General features: G+C 41.9%; 1 protein-coding gene across 4 annotated transcripts in view; it reads right to left on the bottom strand.

Annotated features, from left to right (window-relative positions):
• SLC1A7 (solute carrier family 1 member 7) overlaps positions 1 to 18,878 on the bottom strand; it is a 44,801-nt gene that overhangs the window by 14,830 nt on the left and 11,093 nt on the right. For all 4 annotated transcript variants that reach the window (XM_083619469.1, XM_083619470.1, XM_083619468.1 and 1 more), the window contains 3 exons: positions 14,094 to 14,309; positions 6,066 to 6,108; positions 5,665 to 5,884 (listed from right to left, as the gene is read on the bottom strand). In XM_083619469.1, coding sequence (XP_083475595.1) covers positions 5,665 to 5,884; positions 6,066 to 6,108; positions 14,094 to 14,309 — 479 coding nt within the window. The remainder of the gene's footprint in view (positions 1 to 5,664; positions 5,885 to 6,065; positions 6,109 to 14,093; positions 14,310 to 18,878) is intronic.

Raw genomic sequence — 18,878 nt, 5'->3', positions numbered from 1 at the left:
ACACTTTCAGGTTATATATGCTTCAGGTTACAGACTCCGCTAACCCAGAAATAGTACCTCAGGTTAAGAACTTTGTTTCAGGATGAGAACAGAAATCGTGCTCCGGCGGCGCGGCAGCAGCGGGAGGCCCCATTAGCTAAAAGAGTGCTTCATGTTAAGAACAGTTTCAGGTTAAGAACGAACCTCTGGAACGAATTAAGTACTTAACCCGAGGTACCACTGTACATTTTTAAAATTAGCATTTATTTGGATTTTCAGTTCACAGAATTAGAAATGTTACATATGAGCAGTGATGTCTAATTTATGAGGGGCTGCAAACCACATATGGTACCACAATAAGACCCCCGAAAATTTGTCATATGTGTGTGTTACACTGCTGTTATACGTTTCCCACTGCAATGCCACAATACCAAAATATGTTGTGCCCCCCAACATTTTAAAAATGTTTTTAAAATTTCTAACCTTTTTTTAACCAGTTGAAAAGAAATAATCTTAACAAACTACTAATTCCTCCATAGGTACCCTGATATTGTGATACCAAAAGTTGTTTTTTCTTACCATGCCTACTTTGATATGTGGCACCCAGAGGATTGACCATGAGTCTGTGCACCTCAACCTGAAAAAGGGCAGAGGTTTCTGCAGTAATATAAGCCAGACTCTATTATTCTGAATGGAATGTAGGCTTTTCTTCCTTGTACTGCCCAAAGGAAAAATACTGCTGAATCTCATGCATGTTTATCCAGAGGTAAGTTATGCTGAGTTCAAAGAGATTTACTCCCAGGTAAATATGTACACGATTGCAGTGGGACTTACTTCTGCATAGAAGTAAACCTACATTGGACTTAAGGGTAAACCTACTGTGGGCATAACACTGACCCATAATACCCATTAGACACAAAATTATAACTTTGTGGTGGCTGTAAAGTGAATTTGGAAGTTTCAGTCCAGATTCTAGGTGAAAACTAGGTGAAAAAAGCCAGCATCCTACTCCTAACTACACTTGCCTTTTTTGCTTGGCAACCTTAGCAGACATAAAGAAACTATGTATGAAATCCCAGATGTCTAATTTCTACGCAGCAGAACAGACAAACAAGAACTTGACAAAGGCCAGGAACTGCTTCAGGTAAAATCATTATAATTATGTATTGCTGGGTTTCCATATAGTAGGGTTTAAATTTAGGGATTTGACACTCCTGTTTATTCATTTCAATAAGCAGTCCATCTGCTACAAAGGGTTGTGGCTGGTAGCAATATGCTTTAAAAAGGCATCACAAATTATAAAAACAATAATGTGTCTGCTTTAACTATCCAAAGCACTTAATGGCGGTATTCATTGCCCATGTTGCGCCAGTGCTAGGGTTTCCATTTGTGCAACAGACCTTTCTCCTCCCTCCACACGCAGCCCATACCCTCCCCAAATCTGTTCCAGGGGGTTGGGGTAAACCCTAGAACAAATTTAGGGGGTTCACGGGGAAGGAGATGCGGAGAACGTCCCATTGCGCAAGCAGAAATCCTTGTGGGGATGGAATGAGGGGTTTAGTGCTAGGTTGGATTCCACCCAAAGTGTCTACATGACTTCTGCAGGGTGAGTCCTTTAAAAGAGTATAAGATGCCCAGGTTCAAGCTGAAGTGACTTTCTGACAGAAGGCAAATATCATGACTAAACACCTGAAGGAGCCAGGACTGAACATGTGGCACTCCAAAGGGCATTATGACGTTGTGTACTTGGCTAACTGCCCATGCCATTCAGCATGGTACACAGGAGCTGCTATCAAAAAGAGAATAGCTCTCTTGTAGCTTAATGTCACTGCAGTCCTGAGAGGAAATGATCATTGTCTGAGGGTGGCATCTAATGCTAAGCATACTCAGAGCAGACCCACTGAAATCAGTAATTTATGTTCCTTGATTTCAGTAGGTCTACTCTGAGCGGGTGGCACTGTGGGTTAAACCACAGAGCCTAGGACTTGCCGACCAGAAGGTCGGCAGTTCGAATCCCCGCGACGGGGTTGCTCGGTCCCTGATCCTGCCAATCTAGCAGTTCGAAAGCACGTCAAAGTGCAAGTAGATAAATAGGTACCACTCCGGTGGGAAGGTAAACGGCATTTCCGTGCGCTGCTCTGGTTCGCCAGAAGCGGCTTAGTCATGCTGGCCACATGACCAGGAAGCTGTACGCCGGCTCCCTCAGCCAATAAAGCGAGATGAGCGCCGCAACCCCAGAGTTGGTCACAACTGGACCTAATGGTCAGGGGTCCCTTTACTTTTACCTTGCTCTGAGCAAGACTTAGTTGGATATTACCCTGAATGCTTTGGACATCGCCATTAAACAGAACGTGGTCTATCAGCTTGGTACTGTCACCTGCCTGTTGCTTAACCCACCACACCCCCTTTTCCCCCAATCTTTGGTTGAAGTCAACAGAAACTGGAGGTTTAGGGCAAGAGCTCAATGGACGCCCGGCAACACAAACCTGTTCAGCAATTCATGCAACCACACCTGTGGATTTGACTACTTAGAGTGGGAGGAACAGAGTCACACTCATGGGCCACACTTCCAACCTCCACACATTCATCAGTAGGTCAGAGCAGAGCATATCAGGGTACAAATATGTATGTGCAGGCTGCAATCACAGATAATCACTGGAGAAAATGCAGGGTCCCTATGTTTAGGGTGAAATCCTACAGGCACATATTAGTATGTGTGTAGGCTCTGAGTCTATCCTGATAAACATGGGGCAGTAGAGAGGAAAATAAAGAGATAAACGATCCATGATCCAGCAGCAGGAAACGAAGTTAGGTCCCTTGCCAAGAACCAAGTGGGGACAGTCTGAGAGGAGAAGTCCATAGATCAGTCACTGAAAAAAATGCAGGCTCCACATTCAGGGAACCATTTCAACAACAAAAAGAATACTCTTGAAAATGATTTAGTGAGAGTGATTTTGGTTTTTTCTAAGTCTCAGTGAACTCTCATATCTGTCTGTACAGCAAATATATCCCAGCCAAGAACTGAGTGTCAGAGCTCACGTCTGTGCTTGTACAGTAGGTTCCAGGTCTCAGCACTAGTCTTGATTTAATGGCAAACAAGCTGATCTGCTGTCAAGATGCAGCCATTTCACAACAACACTTGCTCACTTGCTAATCTCTGGCTCGCCATAAATTTCAAATCTGCAATATGTTTTTTGAATTATGTTGCTCCTTCCTCTTAACATAAATTTGAAGGGCACTTCAGCATTTTAATCCAGTCTGGGCTTATTATGAAATGGCAGCTTCAGGAGAACATGGATATTCCATGTTGAAAAGTGGAAATGGTCCCTGTCCATAATCTAAAGGTGGAGGGAGAAGACAGAGAAGGCAAGGCTATAGGCCACATGAAAATGAATAGCAGGCCTGGGCATATTTCTCCATGTGACTGACAGAAATGTCCATCTCTGTAGTTATAATAATAATAATAATAATAATAATAATAATAATATCTTTATTGTCATTGCCCCCTCTCAGGGACAACGAAATTACTTGACTGCTCCATAAAAAACACTAGTTCAGATTCATATCACTTCCATTCAATTTGGCCAGTGGGGATTGGTCCCTCTTCAACACCTACGTTTCATATCTCCTTTTCTTCTACCCAAGACATAAAGCAATGAATGAAAGGTTTGGGTGGATGTGAGTTCAGGGTTGGAGAAGTGATGCAGGTTCAGGGCCGCCACTGGGATTGCAGCCTAAATCCACTCTACCCTTTCTCACAACTGCCCTTGTTACAATACTCTTTGCATGTTATATTTCCCTGTCATTCACCTTTCTGAAAGAATCAGTAAGAAGGAAATAGGTGTGCACAGCCAAACTGAGCAGGGTTCAATCCTACCCCACAATAAGCTGTGAGGCTGGCTTGGGATCCAGTGGGGTGTGGGTTAGCTTAGCCCCACACCCTTCCTAAGAATGTCCTATTTGGGGGCTTTCCACTTACGGTAACTCATCTGGTGGGGATATTGGCAGAGGGCCTCTTGCCCACCCATTCAGTGAGCAGAAGAGAGTGGTTGAACAGGAGGCCAGCTGGGCTGGCAGAACGGAGTGGAGGGAGGCCTCTGCTCAGTCCAGCAGCCCCACAAAGGCCAATGTAATGTAGGGGATGGGGGTGGACTGCAGCCTTACTCACCATTTTTCTAACCAAAAAAGGACCAAACGTTGTAACCTTTCCTCACAGCAGAGTATTCTCCACCCCCTTGATCATTTTGATTTCCCCTTTCTGAACCTTTTCCAACTTCACAATATCCTCTTTGGAAAGGGCTAAACAGCTTTTCATTTTAGATTAATCTGCTAGCATGCTTGCTCCAGAAACTGAACTTTACTTTCGGATGCTACAAACTTTTCCTCTTCGTGAAGTTGCAGTCCAGCACATGAATCAGTCTTCAGCGTGACAATCATGTGATAATTCATGCCAGCAAGATTTATGCTTAAAATAAAATTGACATCATTTTATTGGAGCCAATGCGTTGGGGGTAAATCAAGGAGAAGAGAGTGCTCAGCTACTGAAATATTCCACTGCTCCCTGCAGGGCATTCTGTGAACTATTACACCGAAGCTCCTAATATAGGAGTGCAATGAAAATTCACCAACAGGAAAACGTGAAGGACATTTCAGAATCTTTAGGCACCAGGCAAAAACATTCCTCTTAAACCAGGCCTTTCACTGATTGACATCCAATGCCCTTTTAAAATGTGTGTGGGGGGCGGTGGTTATTGGGTTGTTTCTGTTTTTATTTTGATTATGTATTTTGTGATTTTATGTTGTGACTTTATGTTGTAACCACCCTGAGACCTGAGGGTATAGGGCGGTATACAAATGTAATAAATAAATAAATAAATAAATAAATAATAACAACAACAACAACAACAACAACAACAACAACCTCACACCAACATTCTACCATTTGATCACGATCTCACAGCCAAACCTACCTCACAGAGATGTTGTGAGGGAGGGGAGGACAATGTATACTGTCTTTAGCTCTTTAGAGGAAATGTGGAATATAAATGCAGTTATTAACTAATAGTAGCAAATAGTAAATATTATTGAAAACTGGGCTTGAATTGGGATGGGGCAGACTGGGGGGGGGGTGTTAATAGAATCCACAAGCCATTCCTCCCACTTTTAGCCAAATCATGGCCCCCTGTAGCGTTTAAAATCAGTAAGTATGTAGGCAATCTCACAATGTACGGGAGACTGGTCTTCACTGTTCCAAAATTTGAAATCCATAGAGAAGAACTTAGTGATGACTAGCAAATTCATTTCACTTTAATGGGGATAAGTCATGACTTGGGTCTGCTAAATTTTTCAGTGCAGTCCCCTAGCAAACATGAGACATCCTCTCTCAGGGTTTCCATGAAGAGATGTGGCCCTCAGGCCCCTAGCCCTGTCACACAAGCTCTATGAATTACAGAGGGAAGTAAAAATACCAGATGAAGAAACTACAGAGCAACGTAGGACAGCCGAAAACTGCAGCATGCTCTTTCGCAGGTGACTGGAAGCTTGGCTCCAATGCTCAACTGCTCAAAGCTATTTCAAGTGGGTGCTATTGACGTGGTGAAAGAACAGAAACGGTACCAGGGGTTCCAAACAGAAAGGTTAATTCTTCTACATCAAAGGACAACTTCACAGATTACAACCACATACCCATGGTAGCAGAGAATATTACAATCCCCAACACGTTCATGCCTTCGCTGGTGCCTGGTTCTGACTTGTAGATAACTTCGGGTGGTGGTGTGATGTCCAAGGCAAAATTCTGGATGTTGGATCCATTTTCATCCTGAACCCCGTAGATAATGATTCGGCGTGTGGTGCTTTCAGACGCAGCTTTGTTGGCTTTCACAATCGGGGTGCTTTTGGTTCGGTACTGAAAGAGCGGAAGAGCATCTCCATTACATGTAGAAGGATATTTTCTTGCTTTGAAGTTCCCATCATGAACAGAACTTTATCAACAGATAACGGAATACCTCTGAAGATTCATTAACTCTTTGCCTATTTGAAGGGGAAATTTCCCTAGTGTTCAAACTAATAGTGGTCCAGACACTCACCTGTTTAAAAGTGGCCTCAACAAGGTTGGCAGGGAACATGTTCCTGAAAAGAGATAAGAAAGATGTTTGCCAAGGTATTAGGTAAGAATTGAACTCATTGGGCCACTAATCTTTATAAGTTACTTTCTCTTTTAGGTGGCCACTTCTATCTGTGTAGCATTTTATTTGGGAATCAATCACATTCCAATATTTCCCATTGTAATATCTGCAACCTGCAATATGTGCCAAACAGGAGCTAAATGACATTCTGTTAATTGAAGCCTTACTACAGCTTCTTCAAAAGCTTTATTCCTCTGCTGTAGACACACAGAAGCACTGGAATCAAAGTGCTGGAAAAAGTCTGAAAATCATCTAGTCCATTTCAGTAGGATCCTGCATGCCCAAACTTAGCGAGATACTACTGTCTGTCCATCTCTATTTGTTAAAATACTTATATACCACCCTTCTGGTGCAAAACTATCACTAAGAGCAGCATTCATCATTTAGACATTCCTATTTTATTAAACAACAGTATAAAACAATCAACCAAAGAGATAAGGTCAGCTGTTAAAACCATAGAAACATCACCTTTCACATCCAGCAAAAACCTGCTGGAATAAAATGGTTTTCAACAACTGTTGCAAAAAAAGCAAAGGAAGGATCCAGCCACATTTCACAGGGCAAAGTCTCCACAATCAGGGAGCAGACACTGAGAAGTTCCTCTCTCTTATCACAGTCAAACATGCTTCCACCCTAGAAGGTACACAGAGAAGGTCCTCCCCTTTTGATCTTAGGAAGCAGTCAGAATGTTTTAACTCTATAGCTCTTCCACAACGATGCGACCGAACATACAATGGAGACTCAATCAAGTCCTGGCATCTTAGGCAAACATGTCAGACAGTTTTACTTACATGCACGTCTGTTCAGAAATTAGTCCCACTGAATTTTCATAAGACCATAAGAAGAGCCTGCTAGATCAGGCCAATGGCCCATCTAGTCCAGCATCCTGTTCTCTCTTTTTTTTTCTTTTTCTTTTTTTTTAATTAAATATTTATTGGTATTTTCAAAAAACACACAACAAACAAAAACAAAAAAATAAACAAGATAAAAACAACACAAAAAAGCATATTCAAAACTAAACAGAAAAATAGAAAAAACACATACAGTTTCTGATACTTATTTTCCTCAACCTTGTTTCTCAGACCTCCTCACACCTCCCCTTCTTGTATTCCAATTTAAATTGTCAATTCAGCAAGTCCTTAACTTATTTCTTCACCTTAACTTAAACATTTATTCTAACATACTGTTATTTTACTTTACTTCTTTTTTCCATTTCCTCCATTTATTTTTAACAGCCTTATTTTCACTTAATTTAAAAAAAAAAAAGAAAAAAAAACCAATTTCACCTTATTAAAATTACACATCAATACTTATACCTCATTAATTTATTCTTAAACCTTTTTCCTAAGGTCGACCAAAATTTCCCTTCCACGGTTTACCCAATTTCCTTACCACTAACAAAATATAAAACAAACAAAGCAATGCAAATTATCCTTATGTACCCTTTGGATTCCCAACCTCCACCCACCCTTCTCCCGGTTCCAGTCCCCAACCAATATCCATCAGTCTTTATATTATTTATTTAGCCTGGAGATCTCAGGTCCGAGGCCCTTATGTCTCTCTCAGTTCCTTTCTGCCGGTCTCTTTGATAGACCTTGATGTTAAGCCCCAGGTCTCGGAGGGGCTCCGGCCCAACAGAATCGGTGTTGCTTCTAGCCAGTCCTCCATACTTAAAAGCAAAAGCAAAGCCTATGGGGTATTCCAACTCTTGTTTCAAATTTCTTTCAAATCCAAATGTCCCCACAGCTCCAGCTTCCACCTTCAACAAATTTATAATCCTCAGGTCTTCAGATCTCCTCAAAAGAGGATCTCTCCATTTTCCAAATTCCCAATCAAACCAGGCTTTCCGCATCCAGTTTTTATTGTCCTTTTTTATCATCATGTCAGGCCTCATATTGTAGCTCTCCTTTGACTCCTGCAAACCTCCATCTCCTCCTTCGTTTTCTTCAAAAAGAACATATTGCTCCATCGTGTCTACGCTTTCGGTTTCATTTATTTGTTCAGTTGAATAGGCTTCCTGTTTCAAATCCTTATCAGACTCCAAGCTGTTGTTTACTGTCCAGTGTAATAGCGATACCTCTGTAGACAAAGCATCGTACTCATCTTGTAAGTTTCCCAAGAGAACCAGTGCTCTGTCCAATTCTGCTTGGAATTTAGACACTCCAGCCATTTTTGTAATGTAGTATCCTTGTTACCCCTCTAGGGGGATTTAATTCCTTGATCTTCCTTTCAGCTCAAAAACCAAAAGTCCAGTTATTTTGTATCAACCTTATTTTCAACAAGTTATCCCTAATAAACCAGCAAAAACAGCAGAAACAATGTTCTCTTTTTCCAGCTGACAACTAGCTGACTAGCAGCTCACTTGACAGCTGTCAAAATCTTCCATGCAACAGGCTTTCTCATCGGACGTTCCCGGGTCTAGGGGGGGGTGTAGTTTCAGCTCCCAAAATTCTTTTTATCCTCCAGAATATCTTCTTATAATGTCCAAACCGTGAGGTCAGGATCTTTTGTTAAAAAAGCAGGAAACAGGTTCTCTCGACCTTAGCTGCCCAGTCCTTTGCTTTAAGTTGTTTACAAAGAGGGGGGGGGGGTGGACTTCCTTTTTAGCCCCTTCCCGCTCGTTCCAAATCCAAGATAAGAAATTTTTTAAAGTTCCAATCTCCGTATTACTCACGGGTTGATGTTTTAGGATCCAATCACTCTTAGAAGAAGTTGGCGCTCTCTGTCAATGGCTTGCGGCTTCACTCCGTAGACGAGGGAGTACTCTCAGCACCACGCCTTACCCTGCCTCCGTTCCGAAGCCTTTAAAAAGGCTCCGTCGCGGATTGGGGGGGCGCAAATGGTGCCCGCCGAGTCTCTGTGTTCACAGGCATCCGCGCCTGTGATTTTAAGGGTCCCCGCTTCGCCGCAGCGGCCAGACCCAGACACTACGGAGCCGATTCCCTCCGGAGCTCGGAGGGAATCCGCCATTAAACAGTGGCACCAACCCGGAAGTCTAGTCCAGCATCCTGTTCTCACAGTGGCCAGCAAGGTGCCTGAGGGAAGCCCAAAAGCAGAACCTGAGCGCAACAGCATTCTACCTGCTTGTGATTCCCAGCAACTGGCGTTCAGAGGCAGAGCTATCGTGGCCAGTCGCCATTGGTAGCCTTATCCTCCAATGGGACTTTCTCCCCATGGAGTAAATGTGCATAGGATTGCAGCCTGAGTTTTGTTCATACATGCATGTTCATCGCATGACAACTGCTAGTTAATGTGCTGTGTCACCTGTGTGGATGATGAACCATCCAAGAGCAAACAGCGTAGGCACAACGGTCTTATCATCTGAAACAGTGCAGTCATGTCACACATTCTGCTAAGAGTCATCCAACACTTGAGTAATCCAGAAATGGAAAAAGCAGAAAAATATATATTGTGGTATGAGTGCTAGAAAGTGTGATGTGAAAGATGTTGAGTTTCTCCCCAACATCAAGAGAATAACATCTGTGCAATTAATTACTTCTTGAGTAATAAAATACAGAGGTACCTCGGGTTACATACGCTTCAGGTTACAGACTCCACTAACCCAGAAATAGTACCTCGGGTTAAGAACTTTGCTTCAGGATGAGAACAGAAATCATACTCCGGCGGCGCAGCAGCAGCAGGGTGCCCCATTAGCTAAAGTGGTGCTTCAGGTTAAGAACAGTTTCAGGTTAAGAACAGACCTCCGGAACGAATTAAGTTCTTAACCCGAGGTACCACTATAATTATTTGGGGGGGGGGGAATGCATGAACATCTAGCTACACCTTTACAAAACCGAGAATTTCCCTTTAACTTGCCTCTCAAATGATGCTGACTTCACCGGGACAATTAGTCCCCATGAAACCTGCATTCCATCCACACACATTAACTAATTCATGCTTGTCATGCAATTTTTGGATGCGAGGTGCTACAGACGTACAAAGGATTATTGCACTGATTAAATTAGTTTGCGATGGATAATTCATCTGGAGCAGCAGATTCCCATTGAGGATTTTCCTTCAACCTGAACTGAAGAAGAACGACACATGTGGCCCATGGCAGCTCTGAGAGCAGAAAATAAATTGAATGTGGCTTCGCTCCCTAAACCATAATTGGCAGCATTAAAATGCAACTGGGACTCCACGGGAGAAGAAATATCAGATGGTTAGTAGCTAGATTTAATGTTAGCCAAATTTGTGGAGGATTACAGCATTTTATTTCTTGATCATTCTTTATCCTGCAGGAATTACAACTGCTCCTCTTAATACAGGGATCTGGAATACTTCCACTATATTTTAAATAGATTGCTGCTTATTTCTATGGTGAAGAAACATTCTTTGAGACTAGCTTTTCTGAAGTGACCAAAAAAGGATCACTTCCAGGTAAAAGGATGGCCTTCATATGATTGCAAAATATATGAGAAAGAAAGAAAGAAAGAAAGAGAATTTGCACTACTCCGCCTGGTACACCACCGTAATGTCACGCCAGCAGCAGAATGTAAAGTCAATAAATAAAATAAAATAAAGTAATTCATGTTGTACTGACTGACAGTCTGATGCCTCAAGGGAAGAAATGGGGTCTCGAGAGAAAGTCACACGTTTAGGTATTGTCTGGCTTGCAGTGAAGCCCAAGATCAATAAAAAATTAAGAAATAGAAAATATTTTTATCACACAGAAGTACAGGTGAGGGGAAGGAAACTGGCGCATAAAACAGAACAGAGTTTTTGTTGGCTGAAATTCCAGACAAATGCCCAGTTTTAGCATGCAATGTTAAATTTTTTAAATATAAAAATGTTTTGTTCCTGTTTAGTAAAGATAGGATGGTCTACACATCTATTTCAACACTCTCCTTAGCATTGTTTGACCAATACTGAAACCTGTATACCAGATACATGATCAACTTCTGTTCCTCAGCACTTTGTAGCTCTCACACATATTGGAATACATTAGGAAACAAATTCCAGAATGATGATTCAGGATCCACAGTTGACTATCAGGAAGCATAGGGGCAGTTTGTTAATCTGTATTGAGTAATGGTGACAATACTCTTGTGGAACAAGGTTCTATGTCATTTTAAATGTGCTTGTGGGAGAGGATTGTTGGTTTGTTTTTGTTTTATTATGTATTTTGTGTTCTCATTTTGTATTGTTATGTTGCGAACTGCCTTGTGATCTTTGGATGAAGGGCCGTATTCAAATTTTAATAATTTTTTACATCGGGAGCCGGTGTGGTGTAGTGGTTAAGAGCGGTAGTCTTGTAATCTGGTGAACCGGGTTCGCATCCCCGCTCCTCCACATGCAGCTGCTGGGTGACCTTGGGCCAGTCACACTTCTCTGAAGTCTCTCAGCCCCACTCACCTCACAGAGTGTTTGTTGTGGGGGAGGAAGGAAAAGGAGATTGTTAGCCGCTTTGAGACTCCTTAGGGTAGTGATAAAGTGGGATATCAAATCCAAACTCCTCTTCTTCATCATCAATGTTATTGAATAGTTTTGATGAAACCAATGTAAATATATTGTCAAAATAATTGGTCTCATATATAATCTTGGCAGCATAAATAGAAATTGCAGTTTAATGGAAAACAGTCCCAGATCTTACACTGATTGCTTGGTACTGCTCACTCTGGAGAAAATCACACATAATTTGTGATTTCAACAAGAACTATAAGCTCCAGACACTTTTTATATAATTTAGCATTCCTTTTATGACATATACAGCAAAGCCATCATTTTAAAGACAATACGCCTCACAAGCCTGGCAAATCTGGAACTATACCTGATCTGATAAAGTGGATAGTCTTTACTTGGGCTTTGTTATTTTAACTCATGTGCAACTACTCATTCTACATGCCTATTTTATAGTTTTTGTTTTTCATCTTTTCTTTTTTGTCTGTTGTTATAATTGTTCTCTTCGTTTTATATATATTATAAAATGAAATAATACAAAAAAAGCTTTACGAATAAAAGTAAAAATTACTTCCGCTTGCAAAAAAACCCCCAGCCAGAATAAAAATGTTTACACCAGCTGACAAAAAGGATCTGGGGAGGAGTCCATCCACTGTCCATGGACAAAGTATTCCACAGGACTGAAAAGTCTGATTTAGAGTTAGCAGGCATGTCAGCTCAGAAAACAGATCATAGCTATAAAAAAAGGTCACTCGCACCTTAATTCCTTCAATATTTTAACAGATTCGAAAGCACATCAAAGTACAAGTAGATAAATAGGTACCGCTCTGGCGGGAAGGTAAACGGCGTTTCCGTGCGCTGCTCTGGTTCACCAGAAGTAGAAAGAAACCAGATATTTTGTATCTTCAAATAGTCCCTCCTTCCAGATGTTACGTAAACAGTATGAAACTCAGTCATAAGAAAGGTTCCTATGCCACTCTGTCAGTACGAACCAGGCTTTAGTTCAGCCTTCCTCAACCGGGGATCCCTAGATGTTGTTGGACTATAGATCCCAATGTCCCTGATGATGGACCGTGACACTTGGGGATGATTTGTTTACTTATTAAAAGCATTTATAATCCTCTTGTCACCCAAAGGTGCTTGAATGGAGAATACATAACTATTCAACATCAAGTATTAACACTATGCGAACGCAAGTGAAACAAATGATGGGGATTGTTTATCTGGCAACAATCTGGGGGGGTCAAGATGGGAGGGGTGCTTTAGTTTGTGCTTCTTCAGGCCTTAGCAGAGATCCGGCTGCCCCAGGCAGCCAGCTATTGATGTCACTTCATATTTTGAGAGGCTTAGCCTCCTCAGCAGGAGTCCAGCTCTCAGCCAGGTTGATGATTTCTTCTCTGTCAGCCAAGAGACAGGCCACTTTCTCTTGCCCTACCAGACAAGGTCAGCTTGGATGCCCGGGTTACAGGTTTTCATTTATTTAAAAGCATTCCCAAACTGCTTAGTATTTTTCAAAAGTCTCTAAGTGGTGTACAACATGAAAGCAATCAACAATATTGTTATAACAAAAGCATAACATAAAAGTAGTATAAAAGCATACAAAAACGACAGGAGTTGAGGGGATTCAAACAAATAGAAGCAGGGCCACCAGCACAATGGACCACTTCTACTTTCTCCTCATAAGTCGCAGGAAGATAATAGCCTGCTATCTTCCTTCAGCTGTTAAGACAAATGGTGGCCACAAAGAAAGAAGGGACTTCCCATTCAGTACTTCCCATTCTCCGAGTTAAGCCCAATTCACACAGGCTAAAATCCTGTATGCAAAGCAGTCTCACAGTTACAGCTGTCAATGCACTGCAGTCATTTTGGTTCTTGGTGGCAATTCACATAAACGCAGGATGTAAAAATACCGTATTTTTCGCTCTATAAGACACACCAGACCATAAGATGCACGTAGTTTTGGGAGGAGGAAAACAAGAAAAAAAAAGATTCTGAATCCCAGAAGCCAGAACAGCAAGAGGTATTTGGCTTCTGGGACAGCCTCTTGCTGTCCTGGCTTATGGGATAGCCACACGCAGCCTCTCCTGGGCAGGGGGATGAAGGCTCCCCTTGCCCGGGAGAGGCTGCACGCGGCTAAGGCTCCCCCAAGAGCTGTGCTCCCTTTAAAGAGCATGTGGAGTGTGTGTGTGTGGCTCTTGGGGGCTTTTCCCTGAGGAGGGAGAAGGGCTCTTTAAAGGGAGCGCTGAGCAGAGCCTCTGCCTGCATTCGCTCCATAAGACACACGTTTCCCCTTACTTTTTAGGAGGGGGAAAGTGTGTCTTATAGAGTGAAAAATACAGTATGCCTCGCCCTGAGCATTTTTGAATTATATTTCCTGTATTTTCAGAATCTGGTGATTATTTTGAACTACCCTATGGAGAATTCACAGACTTCAAAATGTATCTTACAATGCTATCACTCTTCCCCACAAAGTTACAGGATGCGTAAGATTTTACCTTTCATAAAAGCAGTAAGAATGAATGTAGTTACCGAATTAAGTCCAGCAAGGCATCTGCAGAGCTCATGATTGGCTTCCCACTTTCCTCCGTGTTCTCCTTCTGGGCTGCCCCACCAGGATGGATAATGGAGACCATAATGATTCCCACAATAACAGCCACAAAAGTGGTCCAAAGGTAGTATGTGACTGTTATGATGCCTAATCGACTAGATGTCTTCGCATCGAGGGCTGCTAGCCCAGACATTAAGCTGTTGAAAGAAAAGGCAAGATACGTGTTACCCTTTCCACATGTTTTCTGAATGAGATCTATTGCTCTAGGCTGTGAGAAGAAATGGACATGGTAAAGATATATCTCAGACGCTAGTTAACTTAGACTGACAGTCCTGACAGATTTGTACACTGTAAGTTATAAATGCAAAACTCATCCTTAAAACGAAAAAAGGCAATAGGCTGCATCTCTTTTTTAAAAAAAATATTCTAATAACATAAATATTATTAGAAAAAACGCAACTATTAATTTATGTTGCTCCCCAGTTTTCTGCATTTTTCTTCTATTACAGATTGAGTAGTGGGGCTTGGGATGCTATTTCTTTTCAAATGTGGGCTGATATGAGTACAGATGCACAGATGATTACAGCCCCATCCCAACTCAAACATACACTGGCACATATCTAAAAGAAGCACCACCTTGTGCAACATGACCTAAATTACAGGTAAGTTTGAAATATTGCAATTTTTGCATCTCTGTAATTCCTGTAATTTCTGTAAGCTATAAGACCTCAGAACAGGCCAACGTGATTGTGTACACAAACTCAGCCCGGAATTAGTATTTTTCTGGGAACGCAGTGAGGCAACACCGTACGGGTTTACATGGAAGTAGGATAGGAAATTGGAATGTGCACTTCCAGCACTTGGCTTTTAATCCATGTTCGCACAAAGTTGCCCGAAATGCATTTATATCCTGTGCTTTGTCATAAAAGACTACTGAATGATGCACCCTTTCTTAAATCATTTGGAGTCCTAATTTCTCTCTAGACAAGGTTTGAACACCTTTGCACAGGGTAAAGACACCCTGGCCCACTAATACTCCCTGGTGTCTACACAAACAGAAACAAACCTGACACTAATGAAGCCATGCTGATGTGAACATCTGAGGTGGGCAGAGAGGGGGATATTAGAAACTTGCAAGGTGTGGGATATTGAAAGGAGCACCACTCAACCTTCCTTTTATAAGCAAAAATATGAATGGGCGGCAGGAAACAGCAGCATGATTTGGTAAGATATGTAACAAGGCTTCCAGGCTGTCTTCTAAAGATTTCAACACTATTTATTAACAATAACCAAACAAACTAGCAAACATTATTAATTTATCCTAGATACCAAAATTCCCCCAAACATGACAAATGTCATTTGATGAATCTGTCTAGAGGTCAGGCTGAAAGGCAGCTTAACCTTTATAACAAATTTGGTGAAAACATAGTGGTAGGATTAAGCCATCAGGTTCCACTCATCCAGTAAATTAATTAAGAAAATGCACTGCTTAACTGGTTGCCAATCTTTAATCCTGCAGGTTTTGTTTTCAGTTCGATGCATTGGGGGGAGGGGCAGGGGGCTGGGACAGAGGGAACAGAGGGAACAGATTTTTAGCTTCATTGTATTGTATTTTCACTCTCTGCCCTAGAATTCCTCTCCTTTAATCCCCAGGTACTGGAGGGGAACTTGTGATTAATTCACAGTTATATTTTAACTGCTGTGTTCAAATGTGGCGAATGCTATTAGATGCAAGTTAAGGAGATACCTTCTTAAGAGATGGCATTTGTCAGATTTTTTTTAAAATGAAAATTGCAAATTGCTGTTTACTCAAATGCATTAAAAACATTAGCAGAAGTATCGTTCATTATTTTTGCATTTATCGGCATAAGTTTAAAAAGTGAAATAATAAAAGTCATCCAAATACATTAATAATCCAAACGCATACAATATATAAAAGACTAGATTGTATCCCTCAATTAAAGAGATAAAAGGAAGAGATAAAAAGCAAAAGGATCAAGGCCTTGGAAGCAAATTTGTTAGGTGGTCAGGGTGTTCCTGCAACATTTTTTTTTTTGAAGTCACTATAAACCCTTTCCAGGAAGTCTGTTTAACATATTTAACTTCTGAGAACATCTGCATTATAATCCGGCCTGCCAGGCTACTCTGAAAGAAAGTAAATCACAATGAGGTTGTTTTGTGCCATAATGACATCAGTGAAAATAAGCAGAATGTCTATTCAGTGAAACTATGCAGTATACGTGAGTCCACCAATGCTCCCCCCCCCCCAGTTTTACTGTGATCCCAGTAGCATTTCATGTCACTTATTTTCTCCCAATGCAACATCCACTTGCAATGTCTTCCTGTTTCTGCATGAAGCGTATTTGTTTTACGGTCAGATTGCCAGGATATGAACACCATGCAATCTAGAGTGACTTTACTACAATCACATGGTCATAATGCGGAAGTAATAAGGAGCTGTTAAACAAGTGGCTAATCCTGGCAACTGTAGTTTTTTAAGGCTGCTGGGAATTGGAGCTCTTGGGGGATAAACTACAATTCCCAGGATTCTTTGGGGGTGGGGATGTGCTTTAAAGGTATGACATGTACACAGCCTTGCAAGAGGACAGGTCCTGCCCTAATGGAATAGGTAAAGGGTAAAGGGACCCCTGACCATTAATTCCAGTCATGGACGACTCTGGGGTTGCGGTGCTCATCTCGCTTTAATGGCTGAGGAGGCCGGCATTTGTCCGCAGACAGCTTCTGGGTCATGTGGCCAGGATTACTAAGCCGCTTCTGGCGAACCAGAGCAGCGCACGGAAATGCACTTTACCTTCCCACTGGAGCGGTACCGATTTATCTACTTGCACTTGTTGTGCTTTCGAACTGCTAGGTTGGCAGGAGCTGGGACAGAGTAATGGGAGCTCACCCCGTCGTGGGGATTTGAACCACTGACCTTCTGATCGGCAAGCCCTAGGCTCTGTGGATTAGACCACAGCGCAACCAAAAGACATAGCAGAGACACAACAGAGGAAGCGGAGGGAAATGGAGACAGGGATTTCTTCTGTCTCTTTTTTAGCCCGTGGCAGTACTACTGTTCTAGTCTCAAAAAAGGAAAAGAAAGACAAAAATAAATTTTCACATGATATCCCACCACCACGGGAACACCAAGGATAGACTTTCTGATGAGTCAAATTTGGATATAATTCACCCCAAATACTAAAACAAGAAAGAAAATGTAGAAAATGTTTCACTTTGACCTATCAGATTCATAAGAACTTAAATAGAGCCCTGCTGGATCCAGCCAAATGCCCCTCAGGTCTAGCATCCTCTCCTCGTTCTGGTCAACTAGATATTAATGGAAAGTCCAGAAACAGGACATGATCACAACAACACTCTCCCCCCTTTTGATTCCCAGCAATTGGTATTCCAAGGCAAACTGCCTCTGAAACTGGAGTTACTACATAGCTATAATGGAAGAGAGTCATGGGTAGATTTATCCTTCACAATTTGCAAAGAACATTAAGGTAGAAGAAAATGATGACCAGTTCAGATATTAATCTAACAAAAGGTGCAGCATGACCTGCCACATCTCTCACATATTTACAGCAGCTTGGTTACAGATGATGCTTGATCACCAATCATGGTATGGCCTAGAGTTAGTGTCCATTCATATATTAGCTCCAAGGTGACAAATCCTAGAGGGGTCTAATAATGAGATTGTCCAGTCTTTGGAGCATGTTCATTAATAAGATCATCATCTGTAATAAGATTACTCTGTCACCAGATAATGTAGTGAGAAGAGTTAGAATTGTAAGGGGCAAGTCCACAAAAGTAATTAACTCTTTAGAAGCAGTTAATTAGGGGTGCCTCCTGAAAGGGTGGAGAGTCAAACTAAGGCTAAATGTTGCTAATCTAAATGCAGAATTCTGTGCGGAACCCAGGAATAGCAAACCAAATTTTAAAAACAACGCAACGCAAGGTGAGGTGAGGGGAAGGTATTTCTCTCTGTGTATGTATGAATGTATATACAGTATAGCCTAATAAAGACAGATGGCTTACACTGAATAACAAAGCAGTAAATCTACTTGCCAAAGATGACAATTAAGGCCACTGCATATACAGGCCACCCTTGTTTTGTGTAGGGGTTATGTTCTGGACACCACCACCCTGTATGCGTCAGCCCTCGGCGCTGGATCTCAGTGTCCGGGCTGAATGATGGGGGTGGATACGCTCCTTCAGGTATACAGGATCAAGGCCGTTTAGGGCTTTAAAGGTCAGCACCAACACTTTGAATTAAGACTACTGCATATACAGGCCATCCTTGTTTTGTGTGGGGGTTATGTTCAGACACCACCACCCTGCGTGCGTCAGCGGTGCCCGTATAAAACATTCTGCCCTGGCACACCCTTTTAGTGACCTTTTCAGGTCACCTTCGGGTTTGGCACCACACACACAATCGCATGTCAATCAGACACGTGTAAATCGGTCGTTGTCTGTAACGCATAGTGCTAAGACCACATTCACGTTATACATCTAAAATGCTATGGTATCACTTTTAACAGCCATAATGAAGGAATGGGTTAGGATTAGGGTTACTTCCTTCCTCCCGTCCGGAGCAACGCAGACCCAATCGGTGAACTCCAATAAGGCTACAATAACTTCCCACAAAGAATTCTGAGAGCTGTCATTTGCTAAGAGTGTTGAGAGTCCCCCTCACAGGGGTACAGTTCCCAGAATTCCCTGTGAAGAGGAATATATTACTGAACCATTCTGGGAATTGTAGC

Source organism: Podarcis filfolensis (assembly GCF_964270895.1).
Source record: "Podarcis filfolensis genome assembly, chromosome: 6".
NCBI lineage: Eukaryota > Metazoa > Chordata > Lepidosauria > Squamata > Lacertidae > Podarcis > Podarcis filfolensis.
The sequence above is the reverse complement of the archived record's forward strand: the minus strand, read 5'-3'. Positions and strand labels throughout refer to the sequence as shown.